The 25,079-nt window shown below is 32.9% G+C and overlaps 8 protein-coding genes and 2 non-coding genes across 10 annotated transcripts; 7 read left to right on the top strand and 3 right to left on the bottom strand.

Moving 5' to 3' along the window:
* The first annotated feature begins 284 nt into the window (after window positions 1-284).
* ASCRUDRAFT_155623 (uncharacterized protein) lies at window positions 285-927 on the top strand. The gene has a single exon (XM_020189349.1). It carries the CDS (start codon window positions 316-318, stop codon window positions 715-717), a length of 402 nt encoding a protein of 133 aa, XP_020046344.1. The 5' UTR covers window positions 285-315; the 3' UTR covers window positions 718-927.
* Window positions 928-1,136: 209 nt separating this feature from the next.
* On the top strand, window positions 1,137-3,143 carry ASCRUDRAFT_8816 (acetyl-CoA synthetase isoform; the record flags this gene model as incomplete). Its single annotated transcript, XM_020194985.1, has 1 exon — window positions 1,137-3,143. The coding sequence occupies one exon, from the start codon at window positions 1,137-1,139 to the stop codon at window positions 3,141-3,143; it is 2,007 nt and encodes a 668-aa protein (XP_020046343.1).
* A 1,165-nt stretch (window positions 3,144-4,308) lies between these two features.
* DNL4 (DNA ligase (ATP) DNL4) lies at window positions 4,309-6,766 on the top strand (the record flags this gene model as incomplete). The annotated part of the gene is made up of 2 exons (XM_020189623.1): window positions 4,309-6,448; window positions 6,546-6,766. Coding segments are annotated over 2 exons (2,361 nt in total), but the record flags the coding sequence as incomplete, so codon positions are not given.
* Window positions 6,767-11,559: 4,793 nt separating this feature from the next.
* ASCRUDRAFT_36568 (oleate delta-12 desaturase) lies at window positions 11,560-12,921 on the top strand (the record flags this gene model as incomplete). The annotated part of the gene is made up of 1 exon (XM_020190697.1): window positions 11,560-12,921. One exon carries the CDS (start codon window positions 11,560-11,562, stop codon window positions 12,919-12,921), a length of 1,362 nt encoding a protein of 453 aa, XP_020046341.1.
* A 531-nt stretch (window positions 12,922-13,452) lies between these two features.
* ASCRUDRAFT_81511 (uncharacterized protein) lies at window positions 13,453-15,996 on the top strand (the record flags this gene model as incomplete). Its single annotated transcript, XM_020194627.1, has 1 exon — window positions 13,453-15,996. The coding sequence occupies one exon, from the start codon at window positions 13,453-13,455 to the stop codon at window positions 15,994-15,996; it is 2,544 nt and encodes an 847-aa protein (XP_020046340.1).
* Window positions 15,753-17,062, bottom strand: PLP2 (Plp2p). The gene has a single exon (XM_020193524.1). It carries the CDS (start codon window positions 16,990-16,992, stop codon window positions 16,195-16,197), a length of 798 nt encoding a protein of 265 aa, XP_020046339.1. The 5' UTR covers window positions 16,993-17,062; the 3' UTR covers window positions 15,753-16,194.
* A 287-nt stretch (window positions 17,063-17,349) lies between these two features.
* SGT2 (Sgt2p) lies at window positions 17,350-18,555 on the bottom strand (the record flags this gene model as incomplete). Its single annotated transcript, XM_020190696.1, has 2 exons — window positions 17,350-17,492; window positions 17,571-18,555. 2 exons carry the CDS (start codon window positions 18,553-18,555, stop codon window positions 17,350-17,352), a joined length of 1,128 nt encoding a protein of 375 aa, XP_020046338.1.
* Window positions 18,556-18,890: 335 nt separating this feature from the next.
* On the top strand, window positions 18,891-23,799 carry ASCRUDRAFT_14201 (uncharacterized protein). The gene has a single exon (XM_020189182.1). The coding sequence runs from the start codon at window positions 18,968-18,970 to the stop codon at window positions 23,720-23,722; it is 4,755 nt and encodes a 1,584-aa protein (XP_020046337.1). The 5' UTR covers window positions 18,891-18,967; the 3' UTR covers window positions 23,723-23,799.
* Window positions 23,800-23,896: 97 nt separating this feature from the next.
* ASCRUDRAFT_t108 lies at window positions 23,897-23,993 on the bottom strand. The gene has a single exon. It is a non-coding gene; the product is annotated as a tRNA-Lys (tRNA).
* An 811-nt stretch (window positions 23,994-24,804) lies between these two features.
* Window positions 24,805-24,876, top strand: ASCRUDRAFT_t119. Its single transcript has one exon. It is a non-coding gene; the product is annotated as a tRNA-Glu (tRNA).
* The last annotated feature ends 203 nt before the right edge of the window (window positions 24,877-25,079 follow it).

Below are 25,079 nucleotides of genomic sequence, written 5' to 3'. Positions count from 1 at the left end.
CTGTTCTTCTCTTCCGCTTCGCCTGGCGACCAGCAAAAGGGGAGAGCTGCACGCGTGCGCGAACGGAGCGAGAGCGAGCTGAGTGTGAGGATGAGAGCGCGTGTTTTCCGAGCCGGCGGCGTGGAAGCACGCGCGGGCCTTTCCAACTCCTCCGCTGCCTCTGCTCCAGCTGCGGCCGCGTCTGCTGCTGCTGTTGCTGCTTCGTGGGCTGGTGCTGGAGCGCTCTTTGGGCGCGGCGCCTGTTCCCGCGGCCGAAGCCCCTTTCCGCAGTGTCGGGAGAGAAGGGAAAACAGAATAGAGGGGTACGATAGTGGGATGTGCACCCAGACCCGCAGCGCTGGCTCTTTGTTTCTTTATGTCTCACTGATCTCGCTTTTCGACCTCTTTCCTCTCTCTTCATCGCTCTGCGCCAGTTCCCTTGGGAAGAACGTAATTATACTGTTACTCTACTCTCCTCATTTTCCATATCTTCCAATCTACTGCATCTCCATCGTCTCGTATTTCACACTTCCACCTCTCTGCTTCTTTTCTCTTCTCTTCCAAATGCTTTCCATTCCAGAACTGGGAAATTTCACCTCACTTTCTTTTCCCTCATCCAACTTTCATCGCTTCAATTATGTTCTTACTCTCTACTTTCTTTTTCTGCACCACTTTATCGCTCCAGCTCTCTACAGCCCTCTAAAATTCGCTACTTCTCGCTCTGCAATTTCGCTATAGTGTCCAAACCTTATATTTCTGCTTTAAACTTTCTTTTGAATGACTTACCATTTTGTGGAGTAAACAGTAATTGACAGTTTGGAATTTTATTCAATTATCGTCTCAGTACTTGTGTCCAATTTGTCGATTAGACCCTTGATAACTATTTCACTCGATTTTCAATATATCAGCTTTCACTTATTCATTTCATTTCAATCTCCCATCTTTAATATAAATATACTCGACATTCTCTCTCTTTTCTTTCCATTTAATCTCATCACAAATATTTCTTTTTTATCACTCAATAAAAAGAACAATACTTAGCTTATTCAACATTATTTGTTAATTTATTTAATCACTTTCTCAATTCAATCTTCTTTTCTCTTTTCTTTTTTAAATCCTCAATTTCTATTCCTCCCTCAATCCTCAATTGCAACAAAATGTCCCACCACGACGAACACCTCTCTGAAAATGTCAGCATTGTTCAACCTCCTGTTAACTTCTTCAAAAAGCGTCCAGATGGTCTAGAACCCTACATCAAATCCTTCGAAGAATACCAAACTCTATACCAACAATCAATCAGAGAACCAAACAAATTCTACTCTGAACAAGCAAGAGAACACTTGACTTGGTTCAAAGACTTTGACATTGCTAAATGGCCTGAGCATGGTTTTGAAAACTCCTGGTTTGTTAATGGTGAACTCAATGCTTCCTACAACTGTGTTGATCGTCATGCCTTTAAGAACCCTGACAAACCTGCCATTATCTACGAAGGTGATGAACCAGGCACTGGCAGAACTGTCACCTACGGTGAACTATTGGAACTAACTTGTCGTGCTGCCCAAATCCTTATCAACATCGGTATCAAAAAGGGCGACACTGTCGCTGTCTACTTGCCAATGGTCCCTGAAACTATCGCTACTATCATGGCCATCAACAGAATCGGTGCAATCCACTCTGTCGTTTTTGCTGGTTTCTCTGCTACTGCCTTAAGAGACCGTATCAATGATGCCAAATCCACTGTTGTTTTCACTGCTGATCAATCTGTTAGAGGTGGAAGAGCCGTTGAAACAAAAAGAATTGTTGACCAAGCTATCAAAGAATGTCCCCAAGTCAAAAACGTTGTTGTCTTCAAAAGAACTGGCGACAAATCTGTTCCTTTCGATCCAAAAATCGATTTATGGTGGCACGAAGAAATCATCAAGTACAAGCCTTATGTCCCTCCAGTAGCTGTCAACTCTGAAGATCCTCTCTACTTGTTATACACTTCTGGTTCTACTGGTAAACCAAAGGGTCTTGTCCACACCACTGCTGGTTACTTGGTCAATGCTGTCATCAGTGCTAAATACGTTTTTGATATCCACCCAGAAGACACTGTCTTTACTGCTGCTGATATCGGTTGGGTTTTGGGTCACACATATGTCGCCTATGCTCCTCTAGCTATTGGTGCCACTACTGTTATGTACGAAGGTACTCCTGTTTACCCAACTCCAACAAGATTCTGGGATATTATCGATGACTACAAATGTACCCAATTCTATGTTGCTCCAACTGCTTTACGTTTGCTAAAAAGAGCCGGCGACCACCACATTGCTCCTTATGATTTATCTACATTGCGTGCCTTGGGTACTGTTGGTGAACCAATTGCTCCTGATGTCTGGGAATGGTACTACGAAACCATCTCAAGAAAGAAAGCCTCAATCTTAGATACCTTCTGGCAAACCGAAACCGGTGGTCCAGTTCTTGGTCCTCTTGCTGGTGTTACTCCTTTGAAACCTGGTTCTTGTTCCTTCCCATTCTTTGGTGTTGAATGTGCCATTTTAGATCCTCAAAGTGGTGAGGAATTAACAGGCAATGAAGTTGAAGGTATTCTCGCCTTCAAAACATCCTGGCCATCAATTGCTAGAACTGTCTGGAAAGATTATAACAGATACTTGGAAACTTACTTCAAACCTTTCCCAGGCTACTTCTTTACAGGTGATGGTGCCGCTAGAGACAAAGATGGCTTCTTCTGGATCTTGGGTAGAGTTGATGATGTCGTTAACGTCTCAGGCCATCGTCTTTCAACTGCTGAAATCGAAGCTGCTATCTTAGAAAACCCAGCTGTAGCTGAAAGTGCAGCTGTTGGTATTCCAAACGATTTAACTGGTCAAGCTGTTATCAGTTTTGTTTCATTAAAAGCCGGTGTCACTCCAGAACAAATTGAAAAGACTAAATTGGAAATGAGAATGACTGTTAGAAAAGAAATTGGTCCATTTGCTGCTCCAAAGGAAATCTTCATTGTTGATGATTTGCCAAAGACCAGATCTGGTAAAATCATGAGAAGAATCTTAAGAAAAATCTTGGTTGGCGAAGAAGATCAATTAGGTGATGTCAGTACTTTAAGCAACCCACAATGTGTTGATGATTTGATCAACCTTGTCAAAACCACTTACAGAAACAAATAAATTGATTTAAATGATAATAACGACCATTAAATTTAATGACTTTGTTTTCTTTTTTGTCCTTTTTCTTTTTTGTCCTTTTTCTTTTTGTTTCCACTTACAGTATAAAATGTTGAAATGTTGAAGTTTTTCTTTTTCTTTTTACTTTTATTTTTTTATCATCTCCTTTTTATATATATACATATTTTGTTATGATCAATAAACCAGTTTGAAAATATAATCCGATACCACTGGTCCCGCAAATGTTGATAACCACGAGTCGAATCTAAACATCAGCCAAGAACGTTTACTGTCAAACTTTATTCCATCTCCCAGTATAAAGTTACAGCCATATCAACACAAGTAGGGGAAATCTAATAAACAACAAACAAAAAATAAACCCAACCTTTAATTTGTAACTAAAACTAAATGTTCTGCACTTGAGCTAGGAAAATCCTTTAAAAGTAGCTGCAATCAATTATTGTATTCCACATTTCCAGATAATGTGCCCACAAACTTAAATTAAATGCCAAACGATCTACAATAAAAGACATTGAGAAGAACCAAATGTGACAGGTTTTCCTTATGAGAACAGAATACCCATTTCTCTATATTTTTCGGCATCAATTAATTGCAAAATACAAAACTCTGCAAATCAACATCAAAGAACCCTCCACGAACAGTCTAAAGTGCTCCTTTTGACTCTCAAGAAAGTTCAGATTTTGCAATTGGTAAAATGACAACCCATAGGGCTGGTAGCTACCATTTTTATGGTGCAATAGGGCTTGTTCGCAGTAGGGCTCTATTCATGCATCAGATCCACAGATTTGGTGCTATTTTCCAACCTTTTTTGTTCTCTTTCACATCTCAATATGGAAGTCGGTGAAATGAATCAAACGTTTTCTTTTTAATTTACCCTTTTGATCTTGTCTTATGTTGGAAACTGTTTGGACAAGGTTGGCCTCGATATACAATGTCTATCCCAGCAAAACAGGAGATTAAGCTTGAGGATGGCAGCTCTGTAATGCCCAAAGAAGAAAACAACTTAGATACTGATCATTCAACCATCCTACACAATCATGGCCCCTCTCCTAAATTTCAAATATTGGTCACTTTATTTGAGGCCTTATCGTCCATTAGGAGATCAAAAAATTCAACAAACAGCAGAAGCTTCACTGCTTACTCTACCAATTCTCACCGGTTGAATTTAACTGATCAAAAAAAAGCAATTATCTCGAAGTTTTACGAAAATTGGAGAAAGAATGTTGGCAATGATATTTATCCAGTCATAAGACTTGCTGTTCCCAAAAAAGAAACTGATCGTCTGTACAATATTCGCGAAACTGTTCTAATCAATTTGGTTTTGAAAGTCTTTAACTTGAATAAAAATTCTGATGAAAACAGGCTATTGAAAAACTGGAAAAACCAAAATGCCAATTTTAAATTTAATAAATACGAATCTCTAATCACTTTAATTACTACTGTTATTACTCAAAGACAGTCAACTGTAAATGGCAGCGAAATAACAATTGATCAATTGAATGACTATCTTGATAAACTCGCCTTTGCAAATTTATCCCAAGATGATAAAATCAAAATCTTTTCTGATTTATTCAACAAATTGAACTCTCTTGAGATCAAGTATTTTCTAAAAATTATTTTAAAGACCTCTGTTGTTCAAAATACTGATACACTATTCTTGTCCTGCTGGCATCCTGACGCTTTAGATTATTATTCTGTTGCATGTAACTTGGAAAAACTTTGCCATAAATTGCTCAGCCCATCAAAAAGATTGAATCAAAAGGAATTGCTAATTTCCATAAACCAACCTTTTTTCCCTGAATTGGCTTCAAAACCTATCAAATTTAATGAAATTACTAAAAAATTTGATAATCAATTTATAATTGAAACAAAATTAGATGGTGAAAGATCCGTAGTTCATATATCTCAGGACTCAAATGGAAATTTTAAATTCAAATTTTTCACTAGACATGCAAAAGACTATACTTATTTATTTGGCGATGACATTCAGTTTGGCACTTTCTCCAAATACTTTAAAGAAATTTTCAAAAAAGATATTAACAAAATCAAAAACCTAATATTAGACGGCGAAATGCTATCATATGACATTAATAGAAATGTTATTCTACCCTTGGGTTACCTCAAATCGAGTCTTCTTGAAGAAACCTTTAAACTTGAAAAACTTCAGACAAATCAAAGAGATCAAAATAATCCAAACAATTTAGTTTACACAAACTCAAGGCCGCTATACGTTATATTTGATATCTTACTACTTAATGATCAACCGATATACAAATATCGTCTCAAAGAAAGAAAAAAACTTTTAAATGAGCTAATCAACCCCAAACCTGGATATATTGAAATAATTGAGACTGAAAATGGTGCCACCGTTAAAGATATTGAAAATTCCTTGAAAAATGCAATCGAAAATAACTTAGAAGGCATTGTTGTTAAAGATATCAATTCCAGATATAAAGCCAATGAAAGAAGCCCGGATTGGATAAAAGTCAAACCAGAGTATTTAGAAGAATTTGGCGATAATGTGGATGTGTTAATAATTGGCAAAATCAACTCAAAGAAACCTTCTTTTATTTGCGGATTGAGAGTTGATGATTCTGAATCAAAAAAATTCATAAGCTTTTGCTCTGTATCAAATGGTATATCAGAGTCTGATTTGAAAGAGATTGAATCATTAACTTATGACAAATGGTATAATTACCGAGAAGACCTTCCTCCCACTGATATCATCGAATTTTCTAAAAAGATTCCAGATTTTTGGATTAAACCTGAAGATTCCATTGTTTTTGAAATTAAAGCTAGATCAATAGAAAATGGAATGGTTGCAAAAGATTATGTGACTGATTCAACGTTATATAACCTTTACATGAAGTCAATAAGAAGGGATAAAAGTTGCAAAGATTGCCTTAGTTATGAAGAATATCTTGAAATTAAACTGATTAAAGATAGTATTGCTGATAAAAGAAAAAATCGTCAAACCTTAGATAATAACAATGAGAATTTCAGTAACAATATTTTTTCACAGTTAATAGGTAAGAAAAAGGAAAGAAAAAGAAAAAGAAATGAATCAGATGATGAGGAAGATGAATTTTTCTATTTGTCTCTGGAATCAGATATATTTGCTGGTTATTGTTTTAACATTTTAAGTGATTATAAATTTAACAACCACAGTAGGAGAGTTTACAAATGTGATATCGAAAAAATTGTCCGAAGAAATGGTGGTGAGATAACAAAGAGCGAGAATGTAGGCTTTACAGAAAATAAAAACTTGGTGTCAATATCAAATATCAGTATGTCTTCATATTTGTTAATTTTTGGTCTTATAAATAAGATTTTATTAACTTTTGTGTTTTGATTTTTTTTCTTTTTATCAATTTGTTCAAACAGGCACAAGAAACACCAATTTGTTATTTGAAAAGGGCTATGATATTCTTTCTCCAAAATGGATTATGGATTGTGTGAAACATAAAAAAATATTGAGTCTCGAGCCTCAATATTGCTATAAAGTTCATGAAAATGTTTTGAAAGAAATCAATTCAAGGGTTGATGAATTTGGTGATAGTTATTTCCTTCAAACAGAGGTTGCTCAATTTCATAATATTTTAAAGAAGATGAAAGAAACATTTAAAATTGACGGCGTTTTAAATCAATTCACTGAAGCAGAGATTCATGGAACAGTTTTTGAATATTTTAAAGAAACCCCAAATATTAAAGTTCCATCAGTGATTTTGTTTCAAAACATAAAATTTTTCATATTTAACATCCGAGACCATTACAGGGAGTTGCTTGAGAAACAAAAAACATCTCTGTCTTTTGAGTTATCAATATTGAATCCATGGAAGTATGAGGAATTGGTCAGATTAGTGTCTTTTTATAATGGAGAAATCACAGGTGATTTCAAAGATGCAGCTTTTATTGTTGTACCAAGCTATTTAAAAGAACAATATCAGAAGAAAGAAGAGAAAAACCTGCGAGTCTTTCACTATTCGAACATGATGAATTCTGTTGTTGGAAATTTTAGAAAAGAGATTGCAAAAAACTTTGGAATAAAACAAGATGGAAACCTTTCCAAAATTCCCAGAATAATTAATGAATTTTTCATATATAAATGCATTGAGGAGGAATGTTTGGTTGCAGCAGAACGTATGTATATTTCATTTTGCAAAAGCTGTTTGATAATGGGTGATTAATAATTACTAACATTCGGTAACACATTTGAAATAGAATACCCATTTCCTGGGCTAGATTGAAAAGATGTGTTTCCTTTTGGTTAAAGAGTTTCTCATTTTATAACTTGTGATATTATGATGTAAAATAAAGGCGAAACAAAACAACTACATTTGCCTTAATAAACTGTGTATTGTAATTAAAACACAATATTTGTTATTTTTTTCCAACACCAAGAGATAGTATTTGATTTATTATAAAATAAAGCAATAATAGCTTCAGATAGACTAGACTTAACATTGCAGGTTGGTGCTTTATCTCCATCTGTTTATATGCTCTTGTTCTGTAGTTAAAATTGGGATATTTCACAGATTTTCGACAGAAAATGAGGTATCCATTGATTATTAAGATTAAGTGAATTGGTTAAATTTTTAGAAAATTAGAAATGATAAGAAGTTAAACAGTAAGGAAGGAGATGTCTAAGAGATGTTGATTGCTTTATTGTTTAATTTCGATAATAATACAGTTGAGAAAAATCGATTCGTAATAATATTAACTAGGCTAATCAAAATCATTTGGATAATTTTAGTTTGATTTGAAAATACAGTGTATCTGCGAAACCGGATTATCAAACAAAACTCAAAGACTATTTTTTTATTCGCAACTAATATTTATCAAGGAAGAGTAAATAATGTTAAATTATACAATTGATAATAAAGAACAAATAAATTATTGTTAATAGTTATTAATAATTATTACTCACTGAAACTAATGAATTTTAAAAGTTTTATAATTTGAAACCATTTTTTGCAAAAGAAACCATTTTTTGCAAAAGAAACCATTTTTTGCAAAAGAAACCATTTTTTGCAAGAGCAGTTAATTGCCTCTACATTTTTGAAACTAAAGATAAAATGGCCTAAATTCTAAATATTAACCGATCTTTGAACTCACCTCGAAAGGAAGTGATTCCTAAACTGATAAAACTGAATTTATCCATAAAAAAGAGTTGGAATAATAAGGGATTAGAATTGGAGAATTATAAAATAGAATTTCAAAGTTTTTAGGCAAAGAGAGAATTACAAAACCCTGGACAGAGGAAGTAAAATGATCTTGATGATTTGAAGTGGTTTTTAGACTTTGCAACAACAGGCTAAATATTAATTAAGTCACTTGTTTTTTTGTTATTTTTCTTTGAACTATTATTTTAGAATCATAAGACAAAGTGAAAATTTTAATTTAAACTCACTGGCTGTATATTCGGATAGAGTTCGTATGCGATACGAATCGAATTAAGCCGCTATTGTTTCAACACGAACAACTTTTCAGCCCTCCGTACGGTGCGGGTTTGCTTGTAATTACGAGTTTTGGAAGATGTTATTCCATTTTAAAGCACAGTTATGATATCCTTTTATTTGCTTTAGTTCTAAATTTAATGACTCTTTCCAATATTAAATGCAGAATATGAAATGATCATCAAGGTTGTAGAATACATATCATATAATTTTATTTCTTAGTAAACGATTAATTAGCATATGATTGGCGGAATTATAAAATTGAATAGTTTAGTCAAACTCATTGCGAGTTGTTTTTTTTTTGTTTTAGAAATATGAGAAGTTGTATTCATAACCGAGGACAGTGAGAAATAATATGTGAGGTCAGTAAACAAGTTAAAACCAAACTAGAACTCACATTTCTTGTCCAATGCTGTTCATCCAAAATAACACTAGATTTTGTTAGTCCTGGGATACAACCTTAAGATTTTCTGCTCTAATAGCGCACGTAGAATCGAACTTGAACAGCATTTTCAAAGAGGTGCTAGAATGAGTGAGCAGTTGGATTTTAATTGATTCGGCAGGAATAAAAAAAACCGGCAAGTCTGATAACCAAGGGAAATTTAGCAAAGATCAGATACCAGACTTAAATTAATGTTTGAAATTCATGTTTAGACTGTTTTGAAGAGTGAGGAAATTGGATCTTTATTAAAAGACCTTGCAGTTCGATAACCATGGCTAAGCTTGGTTTTAAAGCAGCACATTTCAAAATCCTTCTCCGAAAAATCATTTGATGTTTTATCGGGTTCTAAAAAAAAGGGACATTTGGAGGGAGAGTATAAGATATTATTATAATGGAGCACAGATTGGACGATTTCAAAACAATAGAGTTTTTGCTTGCTGCAAGTGTGTTTGGATCCTGCAATAAACTACTTACATCCACGTTAATATTGATGCATGCATTGTGGACGCATCATGCATGCATTCGTGCGTTTCTTGAGTGTTTTTGAGTTTTTTTCACTCAAAACAATCAAATCAAAACAGTCAAAATGATCAAAAGAATCAGAAATGGTGGATGTCGTGCAATTTTGCTATTTTATCTGGCTATTATCTAATTGGTGCTATAATCTCTGCGTGTGTTGTTTTGTGCACCAAAAGGAGCAAAATTGCCGGTTTTAGATTGCCAACTTTTATTATTTCGTCAGCACTTTGACTGATTTGTTTCTCGGTATTTAAGTGCAAGGAAGGAACTGCGGTTCTGGATGGATAATGGTCGATTAATAATCAAAGTTACAGCTAGATATTTGCAGTAAAATAGGCTAGATTAGTGATGTTGGAAAACATGTATTTGCAAAAAATGTGATCGGTTGATCATCCATTGGAACCATTTAGTTTGTATAATTTGTATTAAATTAAGAATATTCGCCCTACAAACAGACCAAAATAAATGAATTCTGAATAATCGTTAGGATTGTAAATAAATTTTAATGAAATTTTGCAGTGAACAGTTTTTCTTAAAAGCAAACAGAGTACAAGTTTTGAGTTGCCAGCAAAATCAGTAATTAAATTTAATTTGTAACTTTCGGGTCAATCTAATTTTTGTAGGCTTTTTTTAATTGTGTATACCATTTCAAATCATGTTTTAAACAAAAGCCTATTAGTACGAACTAAAAATTATAACATTTAGATTAGCAGCTATTTTTCTCTTTCCACTGGAACCTTTTAATAATAACAAATTCATATTCACGATTGTTTGACTGGTTTGCTTTTTTCTTTCAGGTATCAAAATTGATTTTTTTATTGTTGATTTTGTTGCCAAAGCACAGATTTGTTATTGTTGTTTATTGTTGAGTTTTCTTTTGCTCGGTACTGTTTTCACCACTACACAGTGCATATCTCCAACAATCTCGAATAGCAAAATACGAGGTTTTGATTTACCAGATAGATAGAAAGTCATCTCGCCTTCAGAGCTTTTTGTCCGCATAATCTTGAATTTCTTGTAACACAAACTGGATATTTAGAGCATCAATATTACTGCATTGTGTAGCAGGAAATATATTTTAGGAAAAAGCAGGATAAATCAAGCGAAAAGCTCTATTCGGCGACAATAAGCAGCTTATAACTGGAATATTCTGATATTTTGTACAGATTTCCATTGATTGTTGTTTTGCTTTCCAGATGGTTATTGCTTTTTGTTTATTTAATAAAAGCGCAATTTCGGAGTGTGGGTGGATTTAAGCTTTGTCTTTTGCATACTGTTATTTCAAAAACGATGTAGAATCAGAGGATTATTTATAAATTTATCTGAATTCATGTTCAGAGTCCTAAGCGAATCGGTAACCTCTGGTTTTTTTTACTCTCGAGAACTAGATAAAAATTTGCTGATATTAGTCAAGAGTGTTGTGTAAAGCTTAAAGTGCATGTTTTTAGAATAACATTTAAAATTATAATAATTATAATAATTATAATACTTGTAATAATTATCAATAGAATTAGTTGATTCCATTGGAGTTTAAGAGAACACCCACCGGAAACAACGTAATATCTGGTATTAATAAATTAAATGATAATCTGAAGCTGAATCTATTTTAGTTAGCTTTTAGAAAAGAAAAGCAAAAGAAAAAAAATTTTAATTTTTTAATTAATTTGACTATCATATGTTTTTTTTTCTTTTAAAAAAAATAAACCCCTTAGAGAGTTTGTTCTTGGTTTTTATTTGGTTTTTATTTGATTTTCAATTAACCATATCGATAAGATGCTTTTTATTATTCTCATTTAAGAACAAAAAAAAGATATAAAAAGATATAATTTCTGCTCCAAAATCAAATCATGAAGAAGATTTTACTAGAAAAGCTGCAGATCTTAAAAAAACAAGTTGCAGAATACTAAATAGCATATCCAAGACAGTATTTGTTTATTAAAAACCCCCCAAGTTGAAATAGTAAAACAAAAACAAAAGGATAATGGAAGCTTATTCATCATCAACGACAGTGTTAGAATCAATTGATGAAACAGTTGGTGTTGCTTTAAATGAGATCAAAATCACATCAAATAAAGCAGCTCAGCCTATCCAACCAATCAAAAAGAAACGTTCTCCATTGAAAGATCAAAAGCTCAGTGCAGTTGATACACTAGGAAATGTTTATACAACTCCTGAGTTCACTCTTAAGGACATTATATCTGCTGTTCCCAAACATTGTTTCAGAAAAAACAACTGGATTTCGTTTTCATATATTTTGCAGGATGCGAGTGCACTGATAGTGTTGGGGATTTTGACACATTACTATATTATGCCTATGGTAGACAATGTGTTTCTAAGATTTGTTTGCTGGTGTCTCTATTCATTTGGTCTTGGTGCTTTTATGACTGGGTTGTGGGTTGTGGGCCATGATTGCAGTCACAATGCCTTCAGCGAGACAATGATACTTAACGACATTGTTGGGTGGTTCTTGCACTCGTACACCTTGGAGCCCTTTTTTGCTTGGAAAGATGGGCACAATGCCCACCACAAGTCCAATGCCAACATCCAGAAGGACAATGCCTGGGTTCCAATCGAAAGAGAGAGGTATTTGAGACAGCATGGAGTGAAAACATTGAAGGAAATTGGAGAAGAGGCACCAGTTGTTACATTGCTTAACATCATAATCCGCCATTTAATCGGCTTTTTCTTACACATTGTGGTGAATGCTTCAGGGCAGTACTACAGCAGATTCTATCCTGGGGAACCAGACACTTTTGCCAACAGACTCAAGACCAGTCATTTCAATCCAAAATCTCCCATCTTCAGCGAGAGATTCAGAAACAATTTGTCGTTGCACATTGTGAGTGACATTGGGGTTTTGATCACCATAATATCACAGTACTACATCTACTCGGTGTTGGGATACGGCTGGTTTAATTTCATGGTCAACTATTTCATTCCCTATCTCTGGTTCAACCACTGGGTGGTTTTGATTACATTTTTGCAGCATTTCGATCCAATATTACCCAAGTACGATGATTCAGCATGGACCTATGTCAGAGGAGGATGCTGTACCATCGATAGAAGTCTTGGATTCCTTGGAAAGTACATCACCCATTTGGTGTCGGAGGCTCATGTTATCCACCATTTCTGTCCAACAATTCCCCACTACCATGCAATGGAAGCGACAGAAGCAATAAAGCCTGTGATGGGAGAACATTACAAGTCAACAGACGAGAGCTTGTTTGTCAGTGTGTACAAAGTCTCGCGCCTCTGCCAGTTTGTCGAGGGCAGCAATGGAATGCTCATGTTCAGAAACACCAACAATCTAGGTGTCCCACCCCAGGCAGACGACAAGCAGTGATGGTTTGCATCGAAAATTACTGAAAGAAGACGCTTTCAGTAATTCGAACACTGCTGGACAGGCGCATTTGGGTTTTTTTCAGGTTTTAGGAAACTTACTGTGTTATTTATATTTATGTTTTACTTTCTTTCTCTTTTTCTTTCTTTCTTTCTCTACATTCACTATTCTTTATTCTAGACTATATTCTGCTCACGAAATACAGCAAATGCATCGTATGCGCTATAATGCAAAAGAAACAGTAGACGCAGAAGACGCAGAAACACAGCACGTCTTGCATGTGCCAGCGCGGCGGGTCTCTAGATCAAAGCTTCCCAAAAGAGTAACCCCTCGAAAAGCGATTGAGGACTGAAATCACTCAGCTTCCAAACCTCCTCTGTTTTGTTCTTCTCGTCCTGCTTTTGCTGCTCAAAGTCGGCTTGATGGTCTTTACGCTGGCGACTCTACTCTAGCTGCTTCTACTGCTTTGATCTGTGTGCTCCCTGTGCTCTTGTCTCTGTATCAATTTGCGATTTTCCCTCTTGCTCCATCACAATGTCTAGCTTCGATCAGTCGAACAGAAACGTTATCCAGCACAACAAAACTGGAAACAACAATCTCAATAACACTGGATCCATGACGCTTAACAACAACCTAGAAGGCTTTACCTCGACTTTGGACTTTGAGAGAAACCAGGCCAATTTGATGGAAGGTCAGGTCAATCCGCTACTCTCAGGCTTTGAATCATTCCACCAGCAAAATGCTCTCCAAAACCATCCTCAGCTTCCTGTTTCTACTTCTGCTCAATCTTGCTTGCACTCTCAATTGAATTCTCAATTGAACTCTCAATTCCAACCATCACACCCACTTCAGCACAATCAACAATCTTCTCACAACCACATCTATACAAAACACACAAATCCAACCCCTGGTATGCATCCAAGTCCTATGTTAAACTCCAACCCATGTTCAAATGAAAATTTGAATCCAAATATATCAGAAAGTATAAATGAATCCATAAGTGAAGGCCTAAACGATAACATCAACGAAAACACAAACTGCAAACTTAATAACTTCTACAGCACCACCAATAAAAAACATAAAGACGAAATATTTACCAATATTTTTCAAACTCTAAACAATACGAATTTATCGATAACAGATTTATTAAATTGGTTGATACAAAATAATAAGCCCCAATTTTACCAACAAAAGAGAATCATTAGAAATTACATGTACAGTCATAATACTCCACTACAATTCTTTCTATTATCCAAAAAATTTAAGAAAAACGATGAAGAATTTAATTTCAATCCATTGATCGACATCTTATCCATCAAATTAGCAATAGAATTGGATAACTTGACTAATTTACAATATTTCAATAATTTTAATTTCAATGACTCCATAAAGGATAATTTTCAAATCAATATTTCTCAGGTTTTATCTACTTTGGAGACAAATTCCCCCTTACTTCTACGATTTTTAAACAACCTATTCAATTCAACAATTAGCTCAAAGATAAAAGATATTAATGCAATTGACTCATTTCACAACTCACCTTTTAACAAAAATAATAAAAACACTACAAATATTAATACCAATGAAAATGAAAATGAAAATGAAAACGAAAATGAAAATGAAAATGAAAATGAAAATGGAAATGGAAATGAAAATGAAAATGAAAATGAAAATGAAAATGAAAATGAAAATGAAAATGAAAATGAAAATGAAATTGAAATTGAAATTGAAAATGACAACGACAACGACAATGACAACGACAATGATAATGGCAATAACAATGATGAAGAAGATGGCAACGAAATTGCCAATAACCAAAGCTTAAGCGACTCTAATGATGAAACAAATTCATCAACTATATCCAACAACCTAAACTCAACCTCACTTAATACTCTCACTAAAAATTACAAACTTTACGGAATAATAAACATTTTGAATCACCATAGACATCCAAAACAATCAAACTATTTACAAAGATTCATGGGCTTGAAACTATATTCTTTAGGCGTCGACAAAAAATCTCTTCGCATAGTTTCTGACTTTGGTTTATGTGGTAAAAAGACTACCATTTACTATACAATAAATGAATACATCGACAAGCAATCTTTACCCTTGATAAATCACACCAACAAAAATAACCCAAGTAGAAATCCTAACAATAATAACAAAATCAAAACCAAAAGTTCTCAAGATGATAAACTTATCGAAGATATAAAATTAAATTTACTTTTCAAAATTAATAATAGACCAGTTTTCACAAATTCAAAATCTAATACTAAAGACGACGAAATGCCCAACAATTTTAGATACTTTTACTTTAATAATATTCTAAAAAATAGCATGTTATACAATAAACCGACAAAGATTAAAAGAATCAAAAAAATTCAAAATGATCCAAACTTGGGATTGAATTCTAATATAATTCCAAATACAGAAATCACTTCAACTTCTGATCCCAAGAGAAGAAAAATTTCAAATAACATCAATGATAAAGTAATTGCTGATTCAAGACATATAAAAATAAATTCATCAAACTCATTACAACATCAGAATCAAAATCAGAATCAAAATCAGAACTCAAATCCCAATTTTAATCTAAATTCTCATCAAAACACCAATTTCAATTTAAACATAAATCTTGACAACCAAAATCAAAACCAAAATCAAAATAAAGGTCTGAATCAAAATCAAAATCAGATACAAACCGAAAGTTATAATCAAAATTATTCTCAAAATATTAACCAAGATCGCTCATCAATGCAGCAAACAAATAACTTGAATTTTCAACCAATGGGTGGATATTTCAATAAATTAAATTATTTGAGCCAGATAAACAAAATTAAAAATATCAGTTCATTTGAGCAGACCTCAAATCAACAAAATAGTAATCATATTCATTTAAACCACTATCAGCCGACAATATTAAATCAGATGAGAGATGATAATCATAATATGAATGTTTCTTCTAGAAGCAGTTCCAATGACTTAAATAACGAGAATGGAAGAGAAGATAACAATGGAAACAATACTAATGGTTTCAATTTATCCCCAGAAACGAATAGCAATAATATAAATTGAAGATTTTTTTATTTGATATTTTTCCTTTTACCTTCTGCATTTATGATTCTGTATGACTAAACTAAATTATCTGTAATTATTTTATTTTTATTCATTGTTAGGTTGTTTTTTCGAATAATTTTTTCTTAAATGTCTTGTATTTTTTATATAAAATGAATATATAATTAAACTTAGTTAAATGATAAATAAAATGAAAGATTAATCATAGTCCGAAAAATCTGAATCTGAATTGTATTTCGATGATCTGATATTTCGATTAGATGAAATATTTGTTCTTCCCAGTCTTGTATTTCCATTATGGTTTCTATTATAAGCATCATTATCATCATCGTCGTTGTCATCGTCAATATCACTATTATTATTTATTGATAGTCTCTTATCGTTTTCTTTAACTAGCTTCAAGTTGACCAATACTTTTTCTAGATCTTGTAAATTTGTTGAATTCCCACCTAATTCGAATAAAGTTATGTATTGTTTCAAGACGTCGCCATTATAATATATTAGTAAAGTAGGACAATTTGAATCTGGATAATTTTCAATGGCTCTTTTACCTAGGATTTCAACAAATTTCAATTCAGCAAAAATTGGAGCAATTTTTTCAAATAAATTTGATAATATTCTTGACTGCAAATTTGATGAAAGAGACAAATGGACTAAAACACAGACGTTTTTCAATTCAGTTATTTCAGATTTGTATTCAGGTCTTGAGATGTGGTAGACTTGACCGAAATTTGATGAGACTAGTAGGGAGTTTAATTCATTGATTCTTTTTATTTTGTAGGAGTTTAAGAAGGCGTCATCTTCAATATCTTCCAATTCGTCTAGTTCGTCTAGAGTTTTATTTTCCAATCTGTTTTGATGTTGTTGTTTTATTGCTTGGTCGATTGCATCTTCGATGTCTTCAGTGGGAGACTTTGGTCTTTGGGGAATTATGCCCTTTTCTCTCAAGATATCATTCCATTCAGTGTCTTCATTTGGATCGACTTGAACTTGCATTTTTTAGTGTTTCTCAGTGAGTTACTTTGTTAGAGTATGAGATGGGAGATAAATGGGAGATAAATGGGAGATAAATGGGAGATAACAAATATGTCATAAATTTTCCATCCCTATTTTCTGAACCGAGATAGACAGATGCGAGATCTGGAGTTCGGGACGTGAGGTAAATTCAGGACACATACATTCGAGTGGAAAATGGAAAGAAAAACCACAAAAGTGATTAAAAGACAAATGATTTTTGAATAAATAACAAAATGACTTACAGAAATAATATATGTATATATATAGACACAAAAAACAAAAACAAAACAGAAACAGAAAGAGAAAGAGAAACAAAAACTATAAATTAATCAATGCTTATGGAAAACCAGAGTTTCCGTTGTTATTACCATTATTATTACCATTATTGTTACCGTTATCACGATTATTTAGAAAGCTGTTGGCAAGATTTTGTAACATTGGATTATTCATGAGATCAGCAAAGTTTGGAGTAGCAGAGCCTGCTCCAGTAGCATTGGAATCCGAATTTGAATTTGAGCTTGAATTTGGAGCAGGGCCTGAAGAAGGGTTTGCACCACCAAGACCACCAAGACCCATGTTTTGAGCCATTTGTTGAATGCTTGGGTTTGAGAGAAGGCCCTGTAAAGCATCGGGGTTTTGCATCATTTGTTGAGCAGCTTGCATTATTTGAGGGTTTTGCATCATACTAGCTAAGGATGGCATACCACCAGCACCAGCACCAGCACCAGCACCAGCACCAGCACCACCAGCACCGGCACCACCAAACATACCAGCGAGGTTTGCTAGATCCGGGAATCCTCTATTAGTAGAAGTGGTGTCATTTTCAGATTGAGGCTGAACTTGAGCTTGATCACTATCATTTGAACTAATTGAATTTTTCAATTGTTCCTCGTATCTTAATTTAGCAGTGTTATAACCTTTGATAGAAGAGGGTGATTGTTTGTCGCCTTCAACATCTAAACATTTTTTATAGGCGTCCATTGAGGCCTTTGGATCACCCAAGGCATATTTAGCTAAACCTAACCTTGAGTATGCTTTGGCGTATGTTGGATCCAAAGATATAGCCCTTTCAGCATCAGCAACAGCCAACTCATGTTTTGAAGCCGACGAGTAGGCAGCGGCTCTGTTAGATAAATACACAGCGTTAGTTGGCACCAATTGGATAGCCTGGGTATATTTATCAATGGCCTGTTGGAAATCTCTGCGAGACATTGCACGGTTTCCTTCTAATTTAAGGGCATCAGCTTGTTTTCTCAACTCAGTATCTTCGACTGGAGGGGCGATAGGAGCCTCTGTGGTAGGAGAATTGGAGGAGTTTGTGGAAATAGCCTGGGTCAACAACTCAACAAGAGGCTTGCCTTTGAATTTGGAAGCAACAGCAGCAGGAGTATCGTCGACACTGACCTCGTAGGCATCAGCAATACAGTCAATCACCACATCTTGCAATGACTCAGCATAGTCCTCACTGATTTGGTTTTTCTTGATGGAGTCCTGAAGGAAACTTATGATCAAGTGGGCGACGTCCTTGTTGGTAACAGACATTTTGAAGTAGTAGTATTGGAATTGTTGGAGTTGGAGAAGAAGAAGCAGTTGATTCAGCAGTTTTCTGTTGGAGGCAACGCGCTGCTTTCTAGAATGTTCTGGCCCGATCGGGAATGTGGTTTCCACCTGCTTATACAGGAAATACCTGTTTAAGGAATACACGTGAGCGTTATGTGCACACACGCACACACACATTCATATACCGCATCCAGCGCGGTGGATTCCAGCTCACGACCAGGGCTGTGGGAGAAGAGGTTGAGGAAGATCGACACTGAGAAGCATCAGAGGGCTAATTCAGTGCTTTGCTCTTTGCCTGCTCTTTAATTGCCATCAACCTCGTCTGCTGCTGCCTCTGCTGCTCTAACACTCTGCTATTCTGCTACTCTGTTGCTTTTTCTACTGCTCTGCTACAATGCTGCCAACACAGCTGTTCCACTTGCCCACTTTGCTTAATCCATTGCTCAATGCTCTCTTCAACAACCCTTCACCCTCCAGCTCTGCCTTGAATGAAATCTACCAGACCATCAACAAGTACCCTTCGAACTTCATTCTATTGGTGCCCTCAACCCATTTCTTGCTCAACTATCTTAACAAGGATTCCAATGTGTCCTACAGAGACCTCTCATACAACTTGGACTTCATAAAGTCCCATATCATCAGAATCTTTCATGACAACGTCAACGACAGGCTGACCAACAAATATGCCCCAAACAATACCAATGCTTTGGCAAACGACTTTTCTAACAGAAAATTGACCTCCAAAGTATACATCAATTTGAATAATAAACAAATTTACATAAAAAAGGATTGCATTAGTACTTTGGATCCCAAAAATTACGAGTCCATAAAGAAATTCAAAATTATTAAAATTGACTTGTTTCCAAATTTTAATAATTTCCTAAATTGTAAAAATGTTAAAATCATATATATAGAAAAATCCATAATCGGTACTCCAATTAAAATAATAGATCCCAAATTTGATAATATTTCTCCAAATTCTCTTGATTCTAATACAGATATAAATACAAATACAAATACGAACAATACCAATAATAATATGAAGAATACTAATAATAATGATAATAATGATAATAATAATAATAATAATAATAATAATAATAATAACAATAATGATAATGATAACAATAATACCAATAATAATGAAAGTGATGATGATAATTGCTCTGTCAACACGCTGAATGACTCCAATAATGATCCCAATGGCAATAATAACTCCAATACTAATAACAACTGCGACAATGACGATGACATTGATTCAGAATCAAAACTATTTGATAACTCTTCAAACACAATATTATCAATCAAAAACTATAACTCAAATACATCCTTTGAGCAAATAATGAGAAGATTTCCTCTAATTTCAGAAATCTTGGGCAACAGATTCAACAACATATTCAATTCTTTCGACCTAAAAAAACTAAACTCAATTGATGATCTAATATCAAAATTTAATCAATTGATATCAAATTTAAAATTGCTATTCAATACTTTACCACCCTACTTAGTAAACGATATCCTAAAATTCTCTCCTTCAATTGATCTAAATCAATGCATCTACGATTACGCTGAACTAAACCTATACCATAAAATTTACAATAAACTAATCCTACTATCAAATAATAACTCAGTTTCATTCAATTCACTCTTCTATAACGATTTGCAATATCTCTCAAGCAATCAACTAAACTTGTCCGAAAAATTCCTCCTATTTGAAAACAATCACCAATTGCTATTTCTTGAAAGGAAACTAATCAAAGCAATCCAAACCTTTAAAACATTATCTCTATCAAATAACTACAACTCAAAACTAAAAATTCTTTTAAATACCATTAAAATTTTAACAAACCAAGAGCAAATCCTACACTACAATTACGCTCAAAATAAATTTCAAAAAGTCAAAAGTTTCATTATTGATGCTGACAATCTTATCGGTCTACTAATCCTAGTAGTAATCAATTCAAAGATTATTAATCTAAATACCCATTTCAATTATATCAAAAATTTCTCCTATATCGATATCGAAAAGGGTAATTTAGGCTATATTTTTTCCACATTTGAAGCTGTAATATACTATCTACAGAATCAAGAAAACAAAATCAATCTATCTAGGAATTCTTTTAAAAATAAAAAATTTTGGAACTTGATCAAAAATAATGATCTAACTCAATTAAACAATCTATTAAACAATGAACTTGAATCATCTGATTCAAAAATATCCCCTGATTCCTTTCTTAAAAGCAGAACAATTAATGGTGAATCCTGTTTAATGTTAGCAGTTCAAAGTTCCAATTATCAAATTTTTAAAACTTTGCTTAATTATGAAAACATTTTCACTCTAGAAGATATTTTATACGATAAAACAATCTTTAATACAACTCTATTGAACCAAGCTTTAAAATTAGAAAATATCCCAATCATTAACGAAATCGTTGATATAATTTCTTCATCTTGTACTATTCCCGAACAAATTTTTTACTATAATATTCCCGATAACTTTAATAGAACTATAGGCCACTATTTAATTCATTATGATGAATTAATCGATAAAATCGGCTTATTTATAAACTGGATTTTTAAAGATATAAACCATCAAACTCCTTTATTTACCATATGCAGAAAATATGACGATACAAACTACGATAACTTGATTGAAAGAACCTTTAAACTAGTTAAATACTGGTATAAACTCAAAGGCCAGGCTTTTGATTATAAAAACCATATTGATAATAAAGGAAATACTTTACTCCATATCTTGAAATCAAATTTAAATGTATTATTATCAGATAAAGATTTATTAATTAATTTAAATGAAGAAAATCATAAAAGAGTCACACCATTATTAAACTCAATCAAATTGAATAGAATAAATAATGTGAAAGATTTAATTCATGACAAAAGAATAAATCCAATAAAAGTTGACAAGGTAACTTTTTTTACTCCTTTAGATTACATCAAAATGTCTTCCAACTCAAAATCAACAACAAAACTAAATACAAGTTTAAACAGTAACAATAATAATGAAAATGATAATATCAATGACAATAATAAAAAATATATTGATAGTGATAACGGGAATATAGATAATAATAATAGTTTTGTAAGTGAAAATTCTAGTCAAGAATCCAATAATCCATTGATAATACAAACCGATAACTATCAAACTACCGAAAACAATGAGAATAATGATAAGAAAAACAGAACAGTTTTTGAGACTATATTTGATTCATTTTTTCTTGATAATTATGTTTCCTTTTTCAATGACAAAAAAATTGGAATCATCCGACCAAGGTATGATGGCCATTATAAATTTGTAATAAAAGGACAGATGAAGTACCCAGTTTCAAAAGATTCCTACAGGCTATTTACATATTCAATTATGCATGATTTGAATGATTTTAAAATACTATTAAAATATATTAAAATTGAGTTTCCAAACATTTTTTTGCCGGTTGATAAATTAATTGAAAATATTACAAATTTTGAAAATATATCTGAAAAAAATTTATTGCATTTCAACAAGCTATTATTGAATGAGTTGATATTTGAGCTAAATATAAATTTATTTAATTATTTATTAAGCGCTAAATCTCTAAACAATTATGAATTAATTTGGGAGTTTTTAGTTTTACCAGTATTCAATAATGAGAAAAATAATCTAGAAGAGCGATGTTTAAATCGGGTAAATAATTTAAAAGAAAAAATATTGATGTCGAATGATATGAATAATAAAGTGAGAAAAAAGGCACCATTATCAGTATCATCCTCATCTTCAATGTCATTACCATCATCAATAAAAGAGTTTCCGAAAAATATAAATGAGATATCAATTTTTTTGAAATATTCATATAACGATATAAAGGAATATAGTTTTTTGATAAGCAAATTGAATAAATTGGGATTGTTTATCGATTTGAAGACCAAGGATTATCAATATGTGACTAAGAATGTGATGTTTGAAAAAGTTTTAAATTATAAAGACAAGTTGATATATGAAGAAGAAAAAAATAAAAAAAGAAACAGAAATATGAAAAATATGAAAAATATGAATATGAATATGAATAATAGAATTGAAACAGATAAATTTGTCGAATTGCCTAAAATTATAAGCTTTTTAAAAGATTTTAGTAGCAATTATAAGATATTTGATGAGAGTGAACCCAGTGCATATTCAAAATTGTGTATGATGATTAAAACCTTTGAGATGATAAGTAAAAACTTGGTCAAGAATATTGAAGTGATAATTAATGAATTAGTACCTGAATGGTGGAGAATGTATAATGAAATGGATGATATTAAGAAGTTGTTAAGCAAAATGAATAATAAAAATCGTGATAGTAACAAGAATGAAAGTGATGCAAATCGTAAGAGTTTAATAAATAAAAAAAATAAAATAAAAAAAAAGGCATCAAATAATAGTTTGTCAAAGGTATTTGGTTCTGTGAATGTTATTAATGAACCTATCAGGTTATTCAAAAAAATATCCAAGAAAAATTTAAATGAGCCGAGTAAAAACATTAACAATATTGAAAATGGAAGTACTCTTGGTGATATAAGCGAAAGTGAGCGTCTATTTGGAAATTATAATGAAAACAATGACTTTGAAAATATAGAAGACAACAGATTAAATAATGATGATATTAATAATGGTATTAATAATGATCTTGATAATGATTTTGATAATGATTTTGATAATGATCTAAATAATAATCTAAATAATGATATTAATATTAATAGTGAAAATGGGGGAAGCAATGAGTTAATTATAGAAAGTATAGATGAATCTGGGAAGATTATAATACTTGAGAAAGAAAAAGATGATGAAATGAAATACAATGAGATAATTAAATCATCATCGGGCAAAAAAATTTCATTTTTCACAAATATAATTGAAAGTAAAAGAATCAATTTCAAAAAACAATTGATTGAGCGATTCAAGAAATTGGAAGTGGAAATCATTGATTTAGAGCAAAAAATTAAATTCAATCACGAATCTTTAGCAGTTGAAATTGGAAACTTTAATGATGTTAAAAAGGTTTTTTGGGAAAATACAATAAGAATTTTCATTGAGGAGCATTTGAAAGATATAAGATTTTGCAAATTAGCTCATGAAAAAGCGCTTTCTGACATCAAAAGAATGAAAATTTGAGACAAGTAAGTAATTATCTCTTAAATAGAAGCAAATAAAACAAAGCTACAGACAGTTTTGTAACAAGAAATCATGTTAAGTGGTTTTCTGATTTGATGTAGAAAATAAATCTGAATAACTTGTTAGTTAAATACATTCAGAAAACTACAGATTATAGTAATAAGAAAAGAAGCACTCCCTATCAGGGGCTCGAACCCTGGACATTTCGGTCTCTTGCGAGACAAGAAAAATCCCTAAAAGCCGAACGCTCTACCGACTGAGCTAATAAGGATGAGTGCTTAAACTTGAGAATCATAAAAATAATAATACCCAAACAAAATTATTAATAATAATATTAATAGTAATATTCTGTGACAAATGGAATAAAATATTTCACAAATATTTCACAAATAAAACCATAGTTCTCACTACAAAAAGGTAATCGCCAATTCCAACATCCCTCTATCAATCAAAGGACTACCCACATTTAAAATCCTATCACACAGGACCAAGGAGGAGGTGAGCGCGGTGATTCAACTTCGCACAGGACACCTCTTTGGTGAAGATACCCCGTGGAGAGCTGGGTATATGAGCAGCAACCAATGCAAATGTTCCCTCTCAGAACCGACGATAATTCATTATATCTTCCAACGTCCAATCAACTCACAGGCTAGAATCCGATCAGAGATTCAAACAATTTTCTCTGACGAAGTGGACCCAAATATTATTCACACATACCTAGGCACTAAATGGGGCATATGCAAACTCATTATATTCATCTCCCATGCATGGCAATTCATAAGGTAATTTGACACCAGCATACATCTTCTTAGATTTCACACTCCTGTCTTTGATATGAGTTTTCTTCCTATTTATTAGGTTTCCTCACATCTACAGTAGAATTACAAAGATAGCATTCACTCTTTTATATATAGATATAATAAATAACACCGCGCAAGAACCCCGATAAAGTGGGCTCTTAGCAACTATTTTTTAAAAAAAATAGTGACTATAAATTAAACTACCCAAAAACAAACAAATACGGTAACTGCCGCATTACTTCAAGCTTAAATATTTTTAAGAAAAGTTAAGCTTAGTTAGTTTCCGATATAGTGTAACGGCTATCATGGCACGCTTTCACCGTGCAGACCCGGGTTCGACTCCCGGTATCGGAATAAATTTGTTGTTTTTACATGTAATGTTTTTATCTTTTTTTTGATTTTTTAGGGTATATCTTTGAGCATTTTTTTTTATCGCTGAATTCAATCACAAATTGCCTTTTGATTCTACATTTATTTGTATACATTTACTGCAATTCATTATTATTAGCACCATTAGATATGATTAATAGCTATCATTAAAAAGAAATTATAAATTT

The sequence above is a fragment of the Ascoidea rubescens genome (assembly GCF_001661345.1).
Source record: "Ascoidea rubescens DSM 1968 unplaced genomic scaffold ASCRUscaffold_9, whole genome shotgun sequence".
Lineage (NCBI taxonomy): Eukaryota > Fungi > Ascomycota > Saccharomycetes > Ascoideales > Ascoideaceae > Ascoidea > Ascoidea rubescens.
The sequence above is the reverse complement of the archived record's forward strand: the minus strand, read 5'-3'. Positions and strand labels throughout refer to the sequence as shown.